The sequence below is a fragment of the Salmo trutta genome, chromosome 18 (genome assembly GCF_901001165.1).
Source record: "Salmo trutta chromosome 18, fSalTru1.1, whole genome shotgun sequence".
In the NCBI taxonomy this organism is placed as follows: domain Eukaryota; kingdom Metazoa; phylum Chordata; class Actinopteri; order Salmoniformes; family Salmonidae; genus Salmo; species Salmo trutta.
Window position 1 is genome coordinate 26,522,986 of NC_042974.1, and position 14,532 is coordinate 26,537,517.

Consider the following 14,532-nt stretch of genomic DNA (forward strand, 5'->3'; position numbering starts at 1 on the left):
TGTATGGTGAGGGAGAGACAGGGACAGGAAGGGAAAGACATCCAGACATCTTATGCTTATTCTAACTGCCTGCATGGAATTTGGCGGGAAAATAACAACCTAGCCTGAGCAGAATTTCTCCATAACCCTACTACACGCACGCACGCAGTACTGGTACAGTATCATTGCTCTACAGCAGATAGGTAACGTACACTGAGTATACAAAACATTAAGAACACCTGCTCTTTCCATGACACAGACGGACCAGGTGAATCCAGGTGAAAGCTATGATCCCTTATTGATGTCACTTGCTAAATCCACTTCAAATCAGTGTAGATGGAGGGCAGGGGACAGGTTAAAGAAAGATATTTAAGCCTGAAGACAATTGAGACATGGGTTGTGTACGTTCGTACGTCTTACCCACAAATGGGGTATGGTAGTAGGAGCCAGGCACACCAGTTTGAGTGTGTGAAGATCTGCAATGTTGCTGGGTTTTTCACACTCAACAGTTTCCCGTGTGTATAAAGAATGGTCCACCACCCAAAGGACATCCAGCCAACTTGACACAACTGTGGGAAGCATTGGAGTCAACATGGACCAGAATTCCTGTGGAACGCTTTCGAAACCTTGTAGAGTCCATGCCCCGACGAATTGGGGCTGTTCTGAGGGCAAAAGGGGGTGCAACTCAATATTAGGAAGGTGTTCCTAATGTTTTGTAAACTCTGTGTCTGTTGGTTAAAAGCCCTGAATGGTACACTCACATCTTCAAAAATAGAAATAGAAGCCCACTTGATACTTCCAATCCAACCAGAGGATTGAATAGCATGGGAAAGGACCATTTAAGAGGTAAAAATCACCCTATAATACTCAACCCCAGAAAGAGCCCCGACTGTGCAGTGCGCTGCTTAGAAGCCTGGCCCATTTCAGATTGGGTGGACAGACACACACACAATTGCCAGCGGATACGTTTTCCGGCTAGCGTTCTTGGCACGGCAGCGGCCCTGACTAATAACCGGTCACTTGCCCAGTCTAATAGGCAGGGATGGGTTCACGGGTGCTCTTTGTGAAACTTAATTGGTTCTCAATGTTTCTGAGAATAATTTCTATTGATCTGTGTTATGGGTAATGAGTGTGAAGGCAGTGCTTTGATTAGTGAGAGCAGTCGGTCTGGGGCTGGAGCGTGTGTGTGTTGGCGTGTGTGTGGGAGTCTAGGGCTGGTGTGTGTGTGTGTGTGTGTGTGTGTGTGTGTGTGTGTCCTGAATGGTACGAAGCACAGCTAGTACATGACAGATCGGGCCTCTCCTATTCCTAATGGAGAGAGAGCTCAAACTGTTGCAGATGAGTGCAGAAGGGTCATATGCAAACCATTCCTCTCCTCATCTCTGAATGAAAGGGCTTTGCTACAAGCGGTGCTACAACTAGTCTGAAAGATAAGTGATGCAGTTTGAGAAGCTACGGTCTGCAGTGGCTGAGTCTGTACAGGGAAAGATAGCTGAAAGTACAGGTGAGAGGTAGAGAATAGAGAGAATAAGTTAATAACCAAATGGGTTCAAATGAAAGCGATCTAAAGAAGCATGCCAACCAGTCAAAGGTAAAAGCTAAAGTCAGAGCATTCAGAGTGTCGGAGGGCATTGCGTTGGTAAGGTGGGGGGGGGAAAATCGACGATCAAAGTGGGCATCTTAGGAACCTTTTGGCTGGGGAGGTGCCCTTGCTCTCCGGGGCCTGCCTTTGGGACTGAGGGGGGTGAGGTGAGGGGGGGTGGCTGGAGATGGAGGGGGACGGAGAGGGCTGTACGGGGCTGGCAGGGGAGGGTTTATCGTTAGCCTGGTTGGGCTGGGAGGGCCCCTCCTCCTTCTCCTTGATGCCCTCCATCTGAGGCTTGTCCTTTTTCCTCTCCGCTGTCTGACCGCTGTGGAGACAACCAGGGGGTCAACCAGAGGATAACCAAACAGCGGAACACAACCAGTGGCGACATGGGGTACAAGGGGACACAACCAGTGGAGACATGGGGTACAAGGGGACACAAACAGATGGAACATATATAGGAGGACAAAAAGTGACAAATAACGAAACACAGGGGTATACCAGGACACCGTTGATGGTAAAATGATCCTAAATCTGGGCAACTTCTACCCACAGCCTTCACTACTGAGAGACCTGCAAAGCCTCAACTTCCTGCATAGGCAGTGAATAGCTGAGGTCAGTATATTTGATTAATATCTAGTTACTCATCGAGGACGTGCTCAGCAATGCTTAGCCATAGGCTTAGCTACATGCTGTGACAGGTACTCCATCACTACGTCATTGTCCTGAAAGAACCAGGGAAGTGTATAGGCTTTATTCTGCTGAATCACTGCAAGCTGCAAGGGAGAAAGTTAAACACGTGATCAACATTCAACAGTTTCTTTTCTGGGAGGAATTAATGTGGCATTTCAAAGCTAAAAAAATGTATCAATACAGGCTCTGCATCAATGGCTGTCCATCTGATACAAGCAGGTCTAGAGTTGTGCAATGACTGTTGTTGAATGGTGTGTGTGTGTGTGTGTGTAGCATATGTAACTTTATGTGTGTGTGTGTGTGTGTGTGTGTGTGTGTGTGTAGTACAGTACCTCTTGGCAGCTGAGGAGAAGGTATCCTTCCTGGTGACGGAGACTGTGGAGCTGTCTCGGTCTCTGTGGCTGGGCTTGCGGCTGCTGGAGCTGCCGTTGGCGATGCAGGACATAGAGTAGGCCTCGCGCAGGGGAGTCTGGCCTACAACGGGCAGGAGAGAACACAGTCAGAGGGGACAGTAAAAACCTACGCAGTAACTGACGAAAACACTTGAGCAAATGAGGGATACAAAGTATATTGAAGGCAGGTGCTTCCACACAGGTGTGGTTCCTGAGATAATTAACCTTGCATCATGCTTAGGGTCATGTAGAAAAATGCCCAGTTGCCCATTATTTTGGCTACCGAGGCTAGAAGATCTCAATGACTTTGAAAGAGGGGTCTCAAAGGAGCGTAGGGGGTTTAAATGGTGTGTGTGTGTGTGTGTGTGTGTGTCTCTCTCTCTCCGTCACCAGATCTCAACCCAATTGAAGACTTACGGGAGATAATGGAGGGGCGCCCGAGACAGTGTTTTCCACCACCATCAACAAAACACCAAATGATGGAATTTCTTGTGGAAGAACGGTGTCACATCCCTCCAATAGAGTTCCAGACACTTGTAGAATCTAAGCCAAGGTGCATCGAAGCTGTTCTGGCGGCTCGTTGGGGCAACGCCCTATTAAGACACTTTATGTTGGTGTTTCACTTTATTTTGGCTGTTATCTGTACATTAGGATACAATGGGAGGAAAGTTCATGTATCAGAGAGAGAGTGTGAGAGAGAGAAAGAGAGAGAGAGTGAGTGTGAGAGAGCGTGTGAGAGTGAGAGAGCGAACAGCGAGAGAGAAAGAGAGCGCTGTGAGAGAGAGAAGGAGACACTGTCTACTAGGGCTGACCCCAATTAGTCGACAGGCTGTTGGTCGACCAAGATTTATTTTAGTCGAGCAGTAGCAAATACATACAGTGGGGGAAAAAAGTATTTGATCCCCTGCTGATTTTCTACGTTTGCACACTTACAAAAAAAATTATCAGTCTATAATTTTAATGGTAGGTTTATCTGAACAGTGAGAGACAGAATAACAACAAAAAAAACAGAAAATGGATGTCAAAAATGTTATAAAATGATTTGCATTTTAATGAGGGAAATAAGTATTTGACCCCTCTGCAAAACATGACTTAGTACTTGGTGGCAAAACCCTTTTTGGCAATCACAGAGGTCAGACGTTTCTTGTAGTTGGCCACCAGGTTTGCACACATCTCAGGAGGGATTTTGTCCCACTCCTCTTTGCAGATCTTCTCCAAGTCATTAAGGTTTCGAGGCTGACGTTTGGCAACTTGAACCTTCAGCTCCCTCCACAGATTTTCTATGGGATTAAGGTCTGGAGACTGGCAAGGCCACTCCAGGACCTTAATGTGCTTGTTCTTGAGCCACTCCTTTGTTGCCTTGGCCGTGTGTTTTGGGTCATTGTCATGCTGGAATACCCATCCACGACCCATTTTCAAAGCCCTGGCTGAGGGAAGGATGTTCTCACCCAAGATTTGACGGTACATGGCCCTGTCCATCGTCCCTTTGATGCGGTGAAGTTGTCCTGTCCCCTTAGCAGAAAAACACCCCCAAAGCATAATGTTTCCACCTCCATGTTTGACGGTGGAGATGGTGTTCTTGGGGTCATAGGCAGCATTCCTCCTCCTCCAAACACGGCAAGTTGAGTTGATGCCAAAGAGCTCCATTTTGGTCTCATCTGACCACAACACTTTCACCCAGTTGTCCTCTGAATCATTCAGATGTTCATTGGCAAACTTCAAACGGGCATGTATATGTATTCTTGTGCAGGGGGACCTTGCGGGCGCTGCAGGATTTCAGTCCTTCACGGCGTAGTGTGTTACCAATTGTTTTCTTGGTGACTATGGTCCCAGCTGCCTTGAGATCATTGACAAGATCCTCCCGTGTAGTTATGGGCTGATTCCTCACCGTTCTCATGATCATTGCAACCCCACGAGGTGAGATCTTGCATGGAGCCCCAGGCCGAGGGATATTGACAGTTCCAAATGTTGTCACCTTCTCACCAAGCTGCTTGGCGATGGTCTTGTAGCCCATTCCAGCCTTGTGTAGGTCTACAATCTTGTCCCTGACATCCTTGGAGAGCTCTTTGGTCTTGGCCATGGTGGAGAGTTTGGAATCTGATTGATTGATTGCTTCTGTGGACAGGTGTCTTTTTTTACAGGTAACAAGCTGCGGTTAGGAGCACTCCCTTTAAGAGTGTGCTCCTAATCTCAGCTCGTTACCTGTATAAAAGACACCTGGGAGCCAGAAATCTTTCTGATTGAGAGGGGGGTCAAATACTTATTTCCCTCATTAAAATGCAAATCAATTTATAACATTTTTGACAAGCGTTTTTCTGGATATTTTTGTTGTTATTCTGTCTCTCACTGTTCAAATAAACCTACCATTAAAATTATAGACTGATCCTTTCTTTATCAGTGGGCAAACGTACAAAATCAGCAGGGGATCAAATACTTTTTTCCCCCTACTGTAGATATATTTTTTAATGGCACACGAGTCGCCTGTCTGATTCACACCCATGGCAGTGAACTAATCCATTGCAGAGGCTGAGACTAATCCATTGCGGAGCCACGTAATGGCACAGTCCAAGAAGAAGGGGAAGTGGCTAAAATGCACAATGCACGTCTCTCTCCAGAACGTTCTCTCTCCTGCCAATTTGTGCACATTCATTGTTTCATAACTTCATTGTGTGAATTGTTTGCATTGATTGTTAGTGTCTATCAAGTCCCCATTGCATACATCAAGTAGTAGCCTACATTTACCGTTCATTCCTAATCTACAATGTTTGTTTGGTTACGGTCACTTCTGTTCATATATTCACTATATTATTATTTCAGTCTTTTTACCGTTCTCATTGGCAGAGTGGACATCCTATGCTAAGTTTGGATTTATTTCGTTCCATTTACGAGTTTTGTCAATTTAGACAGTCTTCTGTTTGGAGCACTACTGTCAATGTTGAGTAAGGACATGCACCTGATTACGCATAGAAGTCAGCCTATAGGCTACCTGGTCTGCGCGCAAATGTAGGCATATAGCCTAAATGTGCCCATTTGGGGATCTGATGCTATTTCTGATTGGCTTAACGCACCACCACTAATGAGCAGTGGAGATTTACAAAGTAATGTTTTCTTCACCTCAAAACAGTAAGCAAACAAAGTCTGTTTTTAAACCCATTGAGAATGACAATAGTTCCTCAATTGTATTTGAAAAATATTTCTAGCCCTCTCCCTTTTCAATAACAAACTCAGCGTGAAAGAGGAAAATGTCACGCTCAGATCCAGTGGAAACGTCATAAAATGAGTCTACCTGATGAGTTCTTATCCCTAACGCTATATTTTATACAACGTTACACGTGTGCTAGTGTGAGCTGGACCCAAGTTGATAGTTGATACACCGTTTCAAGTTCATTGGAGAGGCCATGCATAGCCAATGCGATTAATAGGATATTTTCTACCTGCAGACTGCAATGTTTTTATTTGTTGTAGGCTATTCTTACATAGTTGGCAACAGAAGTTTCTTCTTTAGCGTTGTATCATTTTCATTTGGATCGAATTTCGATTAACCACATGAATGATTTTGAGATACGATGACTTTATTATAAATGAAATTAAACTGTTAGACGAAAATGTGCATCTGAAAACCATAACAGGCACGCAGATCGGTAGAAATTGTAAGATAAAATTCGGCATTCCGCACGAGAAAGGTTGCCGACTCCTCGTGTAACCTATTACCGGAAACTTCAGGAGAGTAACTGTCTACATATGTAGGGATTAAAGGGAGGGGGAGTGGTTGAACAACGGAGTATGAGATTATGACTGCTCAACAGACATGGTTTAAGATCTTATCTGTCGGAAAGATATCAGTTTGTCTCTGTGAATGGTTTGTCCTCTGACAAATCAATTGTAAATTTCGGTGTTCCTCAAGGTTCCGTTTTAGGACCACTATTGTTTTCACTATATATTTTACCTCTTGGGGATGTCATTCGAAAACATAATGTTAAATTTCACTGCTATGCGGATGACACACAGCTGTACATTTCAATGAAACATGGTGAAGCTCCAAAATTGCCCTCGCTAGAAGCCTGTGTTTCAGACATAAGGAAGTGGATGGCTGCAAACTTTCTACTTTTAAACTCGGACAAAACAGAGATGCTTGTTCTAGGTCCCAAGAAACAAAGCGATCTTCTGTTCAATCTGACAATTAATCTGGATGGTTGTACAGTCGTCTCAAATAAAACTGTGAAGGACCTTGGTGTTACTCTGGACCCTGATCTCTCTTTTGAAGAACATATCAAGACTGTTTCAAGGACAGCTTTTTTCCATCTACGTAACATTGCAAAAATCAGAAACTTTCTGTCCAAAAATGACGCAGAAAAATTAATCCATGCTTTTGTTACTTCTAGGCTGGACTACTGCAATGCTCTACTTTCCGGCTACCCGGATAAAGCACTAAACAAACTTCAGTTAGTGCTAAATATGGCTGCTAGAATCCTGACTAGAACCAATTTTTTTAATCATATTACTCCAGTGCTAGCCTCCCTACACTGGCTTCCTGTTAAGGCAAGGGCTGATTTCAAGGTTTTACTGCTAACCTACAAAGCATTACATGGGCTTGCTCCTACCTATCTTTCCGATTTGGTCCTGCCGTACATACCTACACGTACGCTACGGTCACAAGACGCAGGCCTCCTAATTGTCCCTAGAATTTCTAAGCAAACGGCTGGAGGTAGGGCTTTCTCCTATAGAGCTCCATTTTTATGGAATAGTCTGCCTACCCATGTGAGAGACGCAGACTCAGTCTCAACCTTTAAGTCTTTACTGAAGACTTATCTCTTCAGTAGGTCCTATGATTAAGTGTAGTCTGGCCCAGGAGTGTGAAGGTGAACGGAAAGGCTGGAACAACGAACCGCCCTTGCTGTCTCTGCCTTGCCGGTTCCCCTCTTTCCACTGGGATTCTCTGCCTCTAACCCTATTACAGGGGCTGAGTCACTGACTTACTGGTGTTCTTCCATGCCGTCCATGGGAGGGGTGCGTCACTTGAGTGGGTTGAGTCACTGACGTGGTCTTCCTGTCTGGGTTGGCGCCCCCCCCTTGGGTTGTGCCATGGCGGAGATTTTTGTGGGCTATACTCGGCCTTGTCTTCGGACGGTAAGTTGGTGGTTGTAGACATCCCTCTAGTGGTGTGGGGGCTGTGCTTTGGCAAAGTGGGTGGGGTTATATCCTGCCTGTTTTGCCGTGTCCGGGGGTATCATCGGATGGGGCCACAGTGTCTTCTGATCCCTCCTGTCTCAGCCTCCAGTATTTATGCTGCAGTAGTTTATGTGCCGGGGGGCTAGGGTCAGTCTGTTTCATCTGGAGTATTCTCTTGTCTTATCCGGTGTCCTGTGTGAATTTAAATATGCTCTCTCTAATTCTCTCTTTCTCTCTTTCTTTCTTTCTCTCGGAGGACCTGAGCCCTAGGACCATGCCTCGGGACAACCTTGCATGATGACTCCTTGCTGTCCCCAGTCCACCTGGCCATGCTGCTGCTCCAGTTTCAACTGTTCTGCCTGCGGCTACGGAACCCTGACCTGTTCACCGGACGTGCTTGTTGCACCCTCGACAACTACAATGATTATTATTATTTGACCATGCTGGTCATTTATGAACATTTTAACATCTTGACCATGTTCTGTTATAATATCCACCCGGCACAGCCAGAAGAGGACTGGCCACCCCTCATAGCCTGGTTCCTCTCTAGGTTTCTTCCTAGGTTTTTGGCCTTTCTAGGGAGTTTTTCCTAGGGTGTTTTTCCTAGCCACCGTGCCTCTTTCACATGCATTGCTTGCTGTTTGGGGTTTTAGGCTGGGTTTCTGTACAGCACTTTGAGATTTCAGCTGATATACAAAGGGCTATATAAATAAATTTGATTTGATTTGATTTAAGAGTCTAATCCGTGGGAGAACAAAAGGGAAGGATTAGGGAAGGCAGACGTAAAAAGCATAACAAACATCCTTCCTCCCAATTTACATTTTACATTTACATTTTAGTCATTTAGCAGACGCTCTTATCCAGAGCGACTTACATTTCATAAAAAAAATTTCTGGGCTGGCCGCCCGTGGGAATCAAACCCACAACCCTGGCGTTGCAAACACCATGCTCTACCAACTGAGCTACAGGGAAGGCTGTGTACCCCAATGAAGCTTCTATGACACTTCTGTAAAAGGCACAGACACAACGGTAGCGTTTGCCAGCCGAGAACACTTAGCAACTCTGAACAGAGTGGCGGACGCGCCAACTCTACGCGTAGAAACGACGTGTTTCCTCTCTGCGATGTGTGTGTGTGTGTGTGTGGGGGGGGGGGGGGGGGGGGGGTGACACAAGGCACAGTGTCAGTGACACAAGGCACAGTTTCATGGCCCATTACACCCCAAGCACACACACACACACACACACACACACACACACACACACACACACACACACACACACACACACACACACACCATGGTGGAGGAGGCGGTGGCCTCCCTACCCCATCCACCAGCCCCCACCACCTCCCTCCTCCTCTCACCAGTCTCCTCCCCTCCCCCTCAACATCAAGACAAAAGACCGCCTGAGTGTGTTTGGGAAAAGACTGGAAATGCGGGTACACAAGGCCAGAGAGAAAGTCAATGAGACTAATGAGTGGTCGACCAAAATCAATCCCATTCTAGAGACTTCAGAAAGTATTCACGCCCCTTTGTGAAACCATGTTTTCACTTTGTTATTATGGGATATTGTGTGAAGAAAGTCCTCTTTTTAATCCATTTTGAATTCAGGCTGTAACACAACAAAAACGCGGAATAAGTCAAGGGGTGTGAATACATCCTGAAGGCACTGCATATCAATAACGACTGATGCCTTGCAAGAGGCCTGATCTCATAAACCTGTTTCTCTCTCCCATGGAAGCCATGTGATTGACAGGTTTGTTTGTTTGTTTGTTTGTTTGTTTGTGTGTGTGTGTGTGTGTGTGTGTGTGTGTGTGTGTGTGTGTGTGTGTGTGTGTATACGAGCACGCATGCATAGGTCTGTAGAACTGGAGGATAGCCCCAAGCCAGTGTGTGTGTGTGTGTGTGTGTGTGTGTGTCTGCAGTGTTCATAGTGTCACACTAAGAAAACCTTCGTATGCCTTGGCTTCCTCGTTCATGATAAAGATTTGGGGGAAAGGGTGGAAAGATAAAGAACGAGGGCTGGAAAGATAAAGAACGAGGGCTGGAAAGATAAAGAACGAGGGCTGGAAAGATAAAGAACGAGGGCTGGAAAGATAAAGAACGAGGGCTGGAAAGATAAAGAACGAGGGCTGGAAAGATAAAGAACGAGGGCTGGAAAGATAAAGAACGAGGGCTGGAAAGATAAAGAACGAGGGCTGGAAAGATAAAGAACGAGGGCTGGAAAGATAAAGAACGAGGGCTGGAAAGATAAAGAACGAGGGCTGGAAAGATAAAGAACGAGGGCTGGAAAGATAAAGAACGAGGGCTGGAAAGATAAAGATAGGGGGCTGGAAAAAGAGAAGTTTACAAACATGAGAATGAGAGAAAGGGATACAGTGCTGGCCAATAATGCAAGTGATAGAGGGGAAAGAAAGACTGAACGAGAGAGGAAGATATTTCTGGGTCTTGAATAAGTTAACAAGAGCAGGAAGGGGCCGTGTGTGTGCCTTCGTGCTCTCTCTGTGTGTGTGTGTGTGTGTGTGTGTGTGTGTGTGTGTGTGTGTGTGTGTGTGTGTGTGTGTGTGTGTGTGTGTGTGTGTGTGTATGCATGTATGTATGTATATGTGGGGCAGTGGAGGTTTGCATACTCTGAACAGTTGGCTTTGAAGTCAGAGCATGGGTGTCTGCAGAGAAACTAAACCATGTGATTTCCTTTGCTTCCTGTCTGCTTCGGTCCCAGATTACTGCCCACGCACCGAGAGAGCAGCACAACAGAGTTAAAGTACAGAAAGCTGTACGTGACAAACTGCCAATCCCGTAACACATCAACTCAATAACCCCTAAATAACATCAGTCAATGTACCAGGAGTGCTGATGAACTCTAGAGTCGTACCCGCACACACAGCAAGGGGTGGCCAGGGGTCGTCGTTATGGCGATGGACGGTATTAAGTAGGAGAGTGACGTCATAATGAGAGGTGACCAGCGGAATGGAGAGCTGACCGGAACGAGGGATCAGAGGAGGCTGGAGGGAGGCGTGACAGATGATGGACAGAGGGATAGGGGGGTAGAGGGATGTGGCACGAAAGAGCTAAGCAAGGGTGGCACCGGGCGAGTGCTGTCACACGATACAGTAACTCCTATCCTGCCGTTCACATGCAGTAAGGGTCCTGTTCCAATACGTTTCAATACGCCTTATTTCCTTGGAGGAATTCTAATCTGATGTGACTGGATAAGTGAAAGCATTGAAATGAAAACCTTGCTCTCACTCTATACATGTTGGATCAGTGGTTACCTCAGGAGAGGAAGGAAGGATGCATTTTCTTTTTAAAGTATTGTAACGGGGCCAGGATCTCTCTGTATCTAGGAGCCATGCATGGTTTCCCAGCCCAGACACTACCCAGAGAGACACTTCCACATCATCATATACAGTAATTGGCTCCATTAGAGAAAGTCAAATATCAGGACAAGGCTGCAGAGTCGCCATACACACAGATCATGTTCCACCATCCACAATTAGGGCCCCCTGCTGACTGAGACACACACACACACAGAGAGGGTCTTATTGTGTGCAGATAGCCTGGCTAACTAACTTCAGTCATGTCTATAGGTGAGAGAGTGGTGGTTATTACTGAAGCCCAATTACAGAACCCAGATGCTCCCCAATGACCATGGGCACGACACACAACCTCTGTCTGTGTCTGTCTCCCTGTGTCTCATTCTCCCTCGCTCTCTGTGTCTCAGCGTGTCTCGCTCTCTGTGTGTGTGTCTCGCTCTGTGTGTGTGTGTCTCGCTCTCTGTGTGTGTGTCTCGCTCTCTGTGTGTGTGTATGTGTCTCTCTCTCTCTGTGTGTGTGTATGTGTGTCTCTCTCTCTGTGTGTGTGTGTCTCTCTCTGTGTCTCAGCCTCTCTCTGTGTCTCAGCCTCTCTCTGTGTCTCAGCCTCTCTCTCTCAATGCAATATCCTTCTCTCCCTTTCTGTCTCTCTAAAACTGAGCTCAATCACTTTTTCTCGCTCTCTTTCCCTCAGAGCTGAGAATGAAATTCCCTTCCCCTCCTCTCTGTCCTAATGCTGGCTGGGTATATCAGCCTCCATTTTATCACTGAACTCAGAGAGAGGAATGGCTATGGCACAGTGTTCATGTGTTAACCAGAGGTTGGGCTATTGTGTGAAAGAAAATGGCGCAGAGTACATTTGTCATTGAGAATATAGTGTTAGATTGTGATTATATGGGATGTGTAATCATGTGTTGCTGTGTATAGGTGTGAGAGGGTAATAAAAGCCGGGGGTCAAGGTCAGAGTGGAACTGTTAACAGATCCAGGTTATGGCTCCGTCCTGAACTTCCTTAATGTAAACAAGCGGAGGAATACAGGATAGCGCTCTCTTCCACAACTACCACCTGGTGTGGAAATGCAAGGGAGAGGAGAGGGGCTGAACGAGCCATTGGGAAAGTGGAGATGAATGGAATTTCCATTGCTGGAAGGAAGTTATGGTAAATGGTACAGAAGCTAGTGCAGATGTATTTGACAGTGCATGATCAGCTTATGGTGGGGGAGAGGGTGCTTGTAAAACTGTCCTTTGCAGGTTTTGAGAACCTACCCACGGAGATATCTGAGGGTTTACAAAAACCTGCAGATTGCAGGTATAATCATGAGAGTGCCTCAGATGGGGACAGTGATGGTGACGACAGAGACAGTTCAGGGTTCAGGGGTGACTGACTACCTTTGGTGCTAGTCTGTTTCTTGGCGGTGGTGGCCGTGTCCTCGGACAGCGCCAGGCGTCGCAGCACGTCTGCCAGCGCCGCCTTCATCACGGTGATCTCATCCTCTTGCTGCTGGACCCGCAGCTCCAAAGACGACAGACGATCCTGCACATCAGACGCACTCGCCGCCGAGATACTGTCATCTACAGAGAAGAGACGGGGTTAGATACTGTAGACAACACACGTTTAGTCATCCACCCACCAAAGAGACCCACACAAACATTTTGGCCTTACCCAATTTCACCTTTTATTGTAAAAGACAAATGCGAACTTCATAATCCAAGCATCTCACGGTACACATCCACAGCCAAACTCATTCCATAAACCAGTCTAAATAACAGATTGCGCTGACAAAAAAACAAAGTTAGCGACCAAACAGCTAGACTTTAAATGTACCACATCTCTGGTGAGGGCAAGGGAGAAATGTAATATTGTTTAGAAAAGAGATGCGTCAGCTAAGCTAACAGCAGCTACATTTTTTTAATGTTTGTTTATGTTTGACAAGCAAAAACTCCCTCATCCAAGAAATTCATTCACTATAAAAAAAATTCAAAAACAAAGTCAAAGTTTGGCCACTTCTTAGCAATCTTCAATGTACGTGTTACAGTGTATACAAGAACCGGAGCACGTGGCATGACGAGTCATTTACAGTTTTTTGACAAATCACAAAGCAAATAAAATGTTATCACCTCAGAGATCGTCACCCCAAATACAAGCCTACCGCCTAGTTTAGCCATAGTGTGAAAGCTAAACAGGGTTGCCAGATTTGGGTGACCCCAATTTGGGGAGGGGGAAGGTATCATTGGGGTATATGATACAGGAAATATTACTATGATGGGGGATTTATCAATACATGGGGGGAACACAGGAGAAGTTTATAAGCTAAATAAAAACAAAACCCCTGGAAAGGGCTGGCAAACCTGAGAAACGATAGTTTCAATCTAAGTCAGTCGAGTGAAGCATCCTTTCACCTCATTTTGTTATAACATCTTTGGTCTGACAGACGTTTACGTGACAATCAGAACGCATTGTATGATGTCAACAAACATGGCGCCACACATATCTAGCATTTAACTTAGCATTAGCTCATCATAATCAGTACAACCATCCAAAAAGTATTTTATACACATCATATGTGTCCATTTGAATATATGCAAGAATCGGAATGCATTATTTGTCACCAGTACTTGAAAACATGAGAATAAAACAGTAAATATTTATTCTCCATACATTCATATGGTGTGCTACAATAGAAACAACAACACGATATACAGAAACTATAAAGATAACGTAATAAGGCACTTACTTTGATAGTAATAATAACTTTGGACATGTGTACGTTCTTAAGGAAAACAACAATGAAGACAATGTGTGTGCCAGCTGGAAAATGTGCCAGGGGGAAAAAGTTTGCGTAAGTTATTTTCTGACAGGAGATGCGTAAATGTTTGCCTACTTGATCTGGGGAAACACTGGGGAAGTGCTTAGGCTCTAGTTGAAAAGAGAAGTTTGTTCTTCTCAGTAAAGCCTCAAACATGTATTGTCCACAACTGTGAAATGGGCTACTTCTATGTGAATTAATGAGGAAGAGGAACACACCTCAATTCAAACTGTTGTTAGAAAATAAAACTTGTAAAAAAATAAAACAAAATTGACAAGCTGAAACAGTCTATAAATAATTAGCAGGCAGCGTGGCTTGGTTTGTGGGCAGCGTGGGTCAACTGTCCTGCTGCGTAACAATCACATGTTGAAACCGTGAGTACATAATTGTTATATTTTTTTTTATCACTCACTCTGGGGCAACCGAGATATTTGGAACTCATGCATGAAAAGACTTCATAATGTTTCATCTGTAGGTGCTACAATGCAAACAATTGTGTCATATGAAGTTAACGCTTGCTCTGTAATGTCTAGTTTATGAATATTGAAAATATAAAAAACATTTGATTTGCAAAATTGTTCAATATATTATTGAA

The 14,532-nt window shown here is 45.2% G+C and overlaps 1 protein-coding gene across 4 annotated transcripts in view; it reads right to left on the reverse strand.

Annotated features, from left to right (window-relative positions):
* Positions 1–14,532, reverse strand: part of LOC115153087 (echinoderm microtubule-associated protein-like 4) — an 89,780-nt gene that overhangs the window by 30,028 nt on the left and 45,220 nt on the right. For 3 of the 4 annotated variants that reach the window (XM_029698138.1, XM_029698137.1, XM_029698136.1), the window contains exons 2-4: positions 12,520–12,702; positions 2,590–2,731; positions 1,668–1,889 (exon numbers count right to left, since the gene is read on the reverse strand). In XM_029698138.1, the coding sequence (XP_029553998.1) occupies positions 1,668–1,889; positions 2,590–2,731; positions 12,520–12,702 (547 nt within the window). The remainder of the gene's footprint in view (positions 1–1,667; positions 1,890–2,589; positions 2,732–12,519; positions 12,703–14,532) is intronic. The other variant, XM_029698139.1, reaches the window with a different exon arrangement.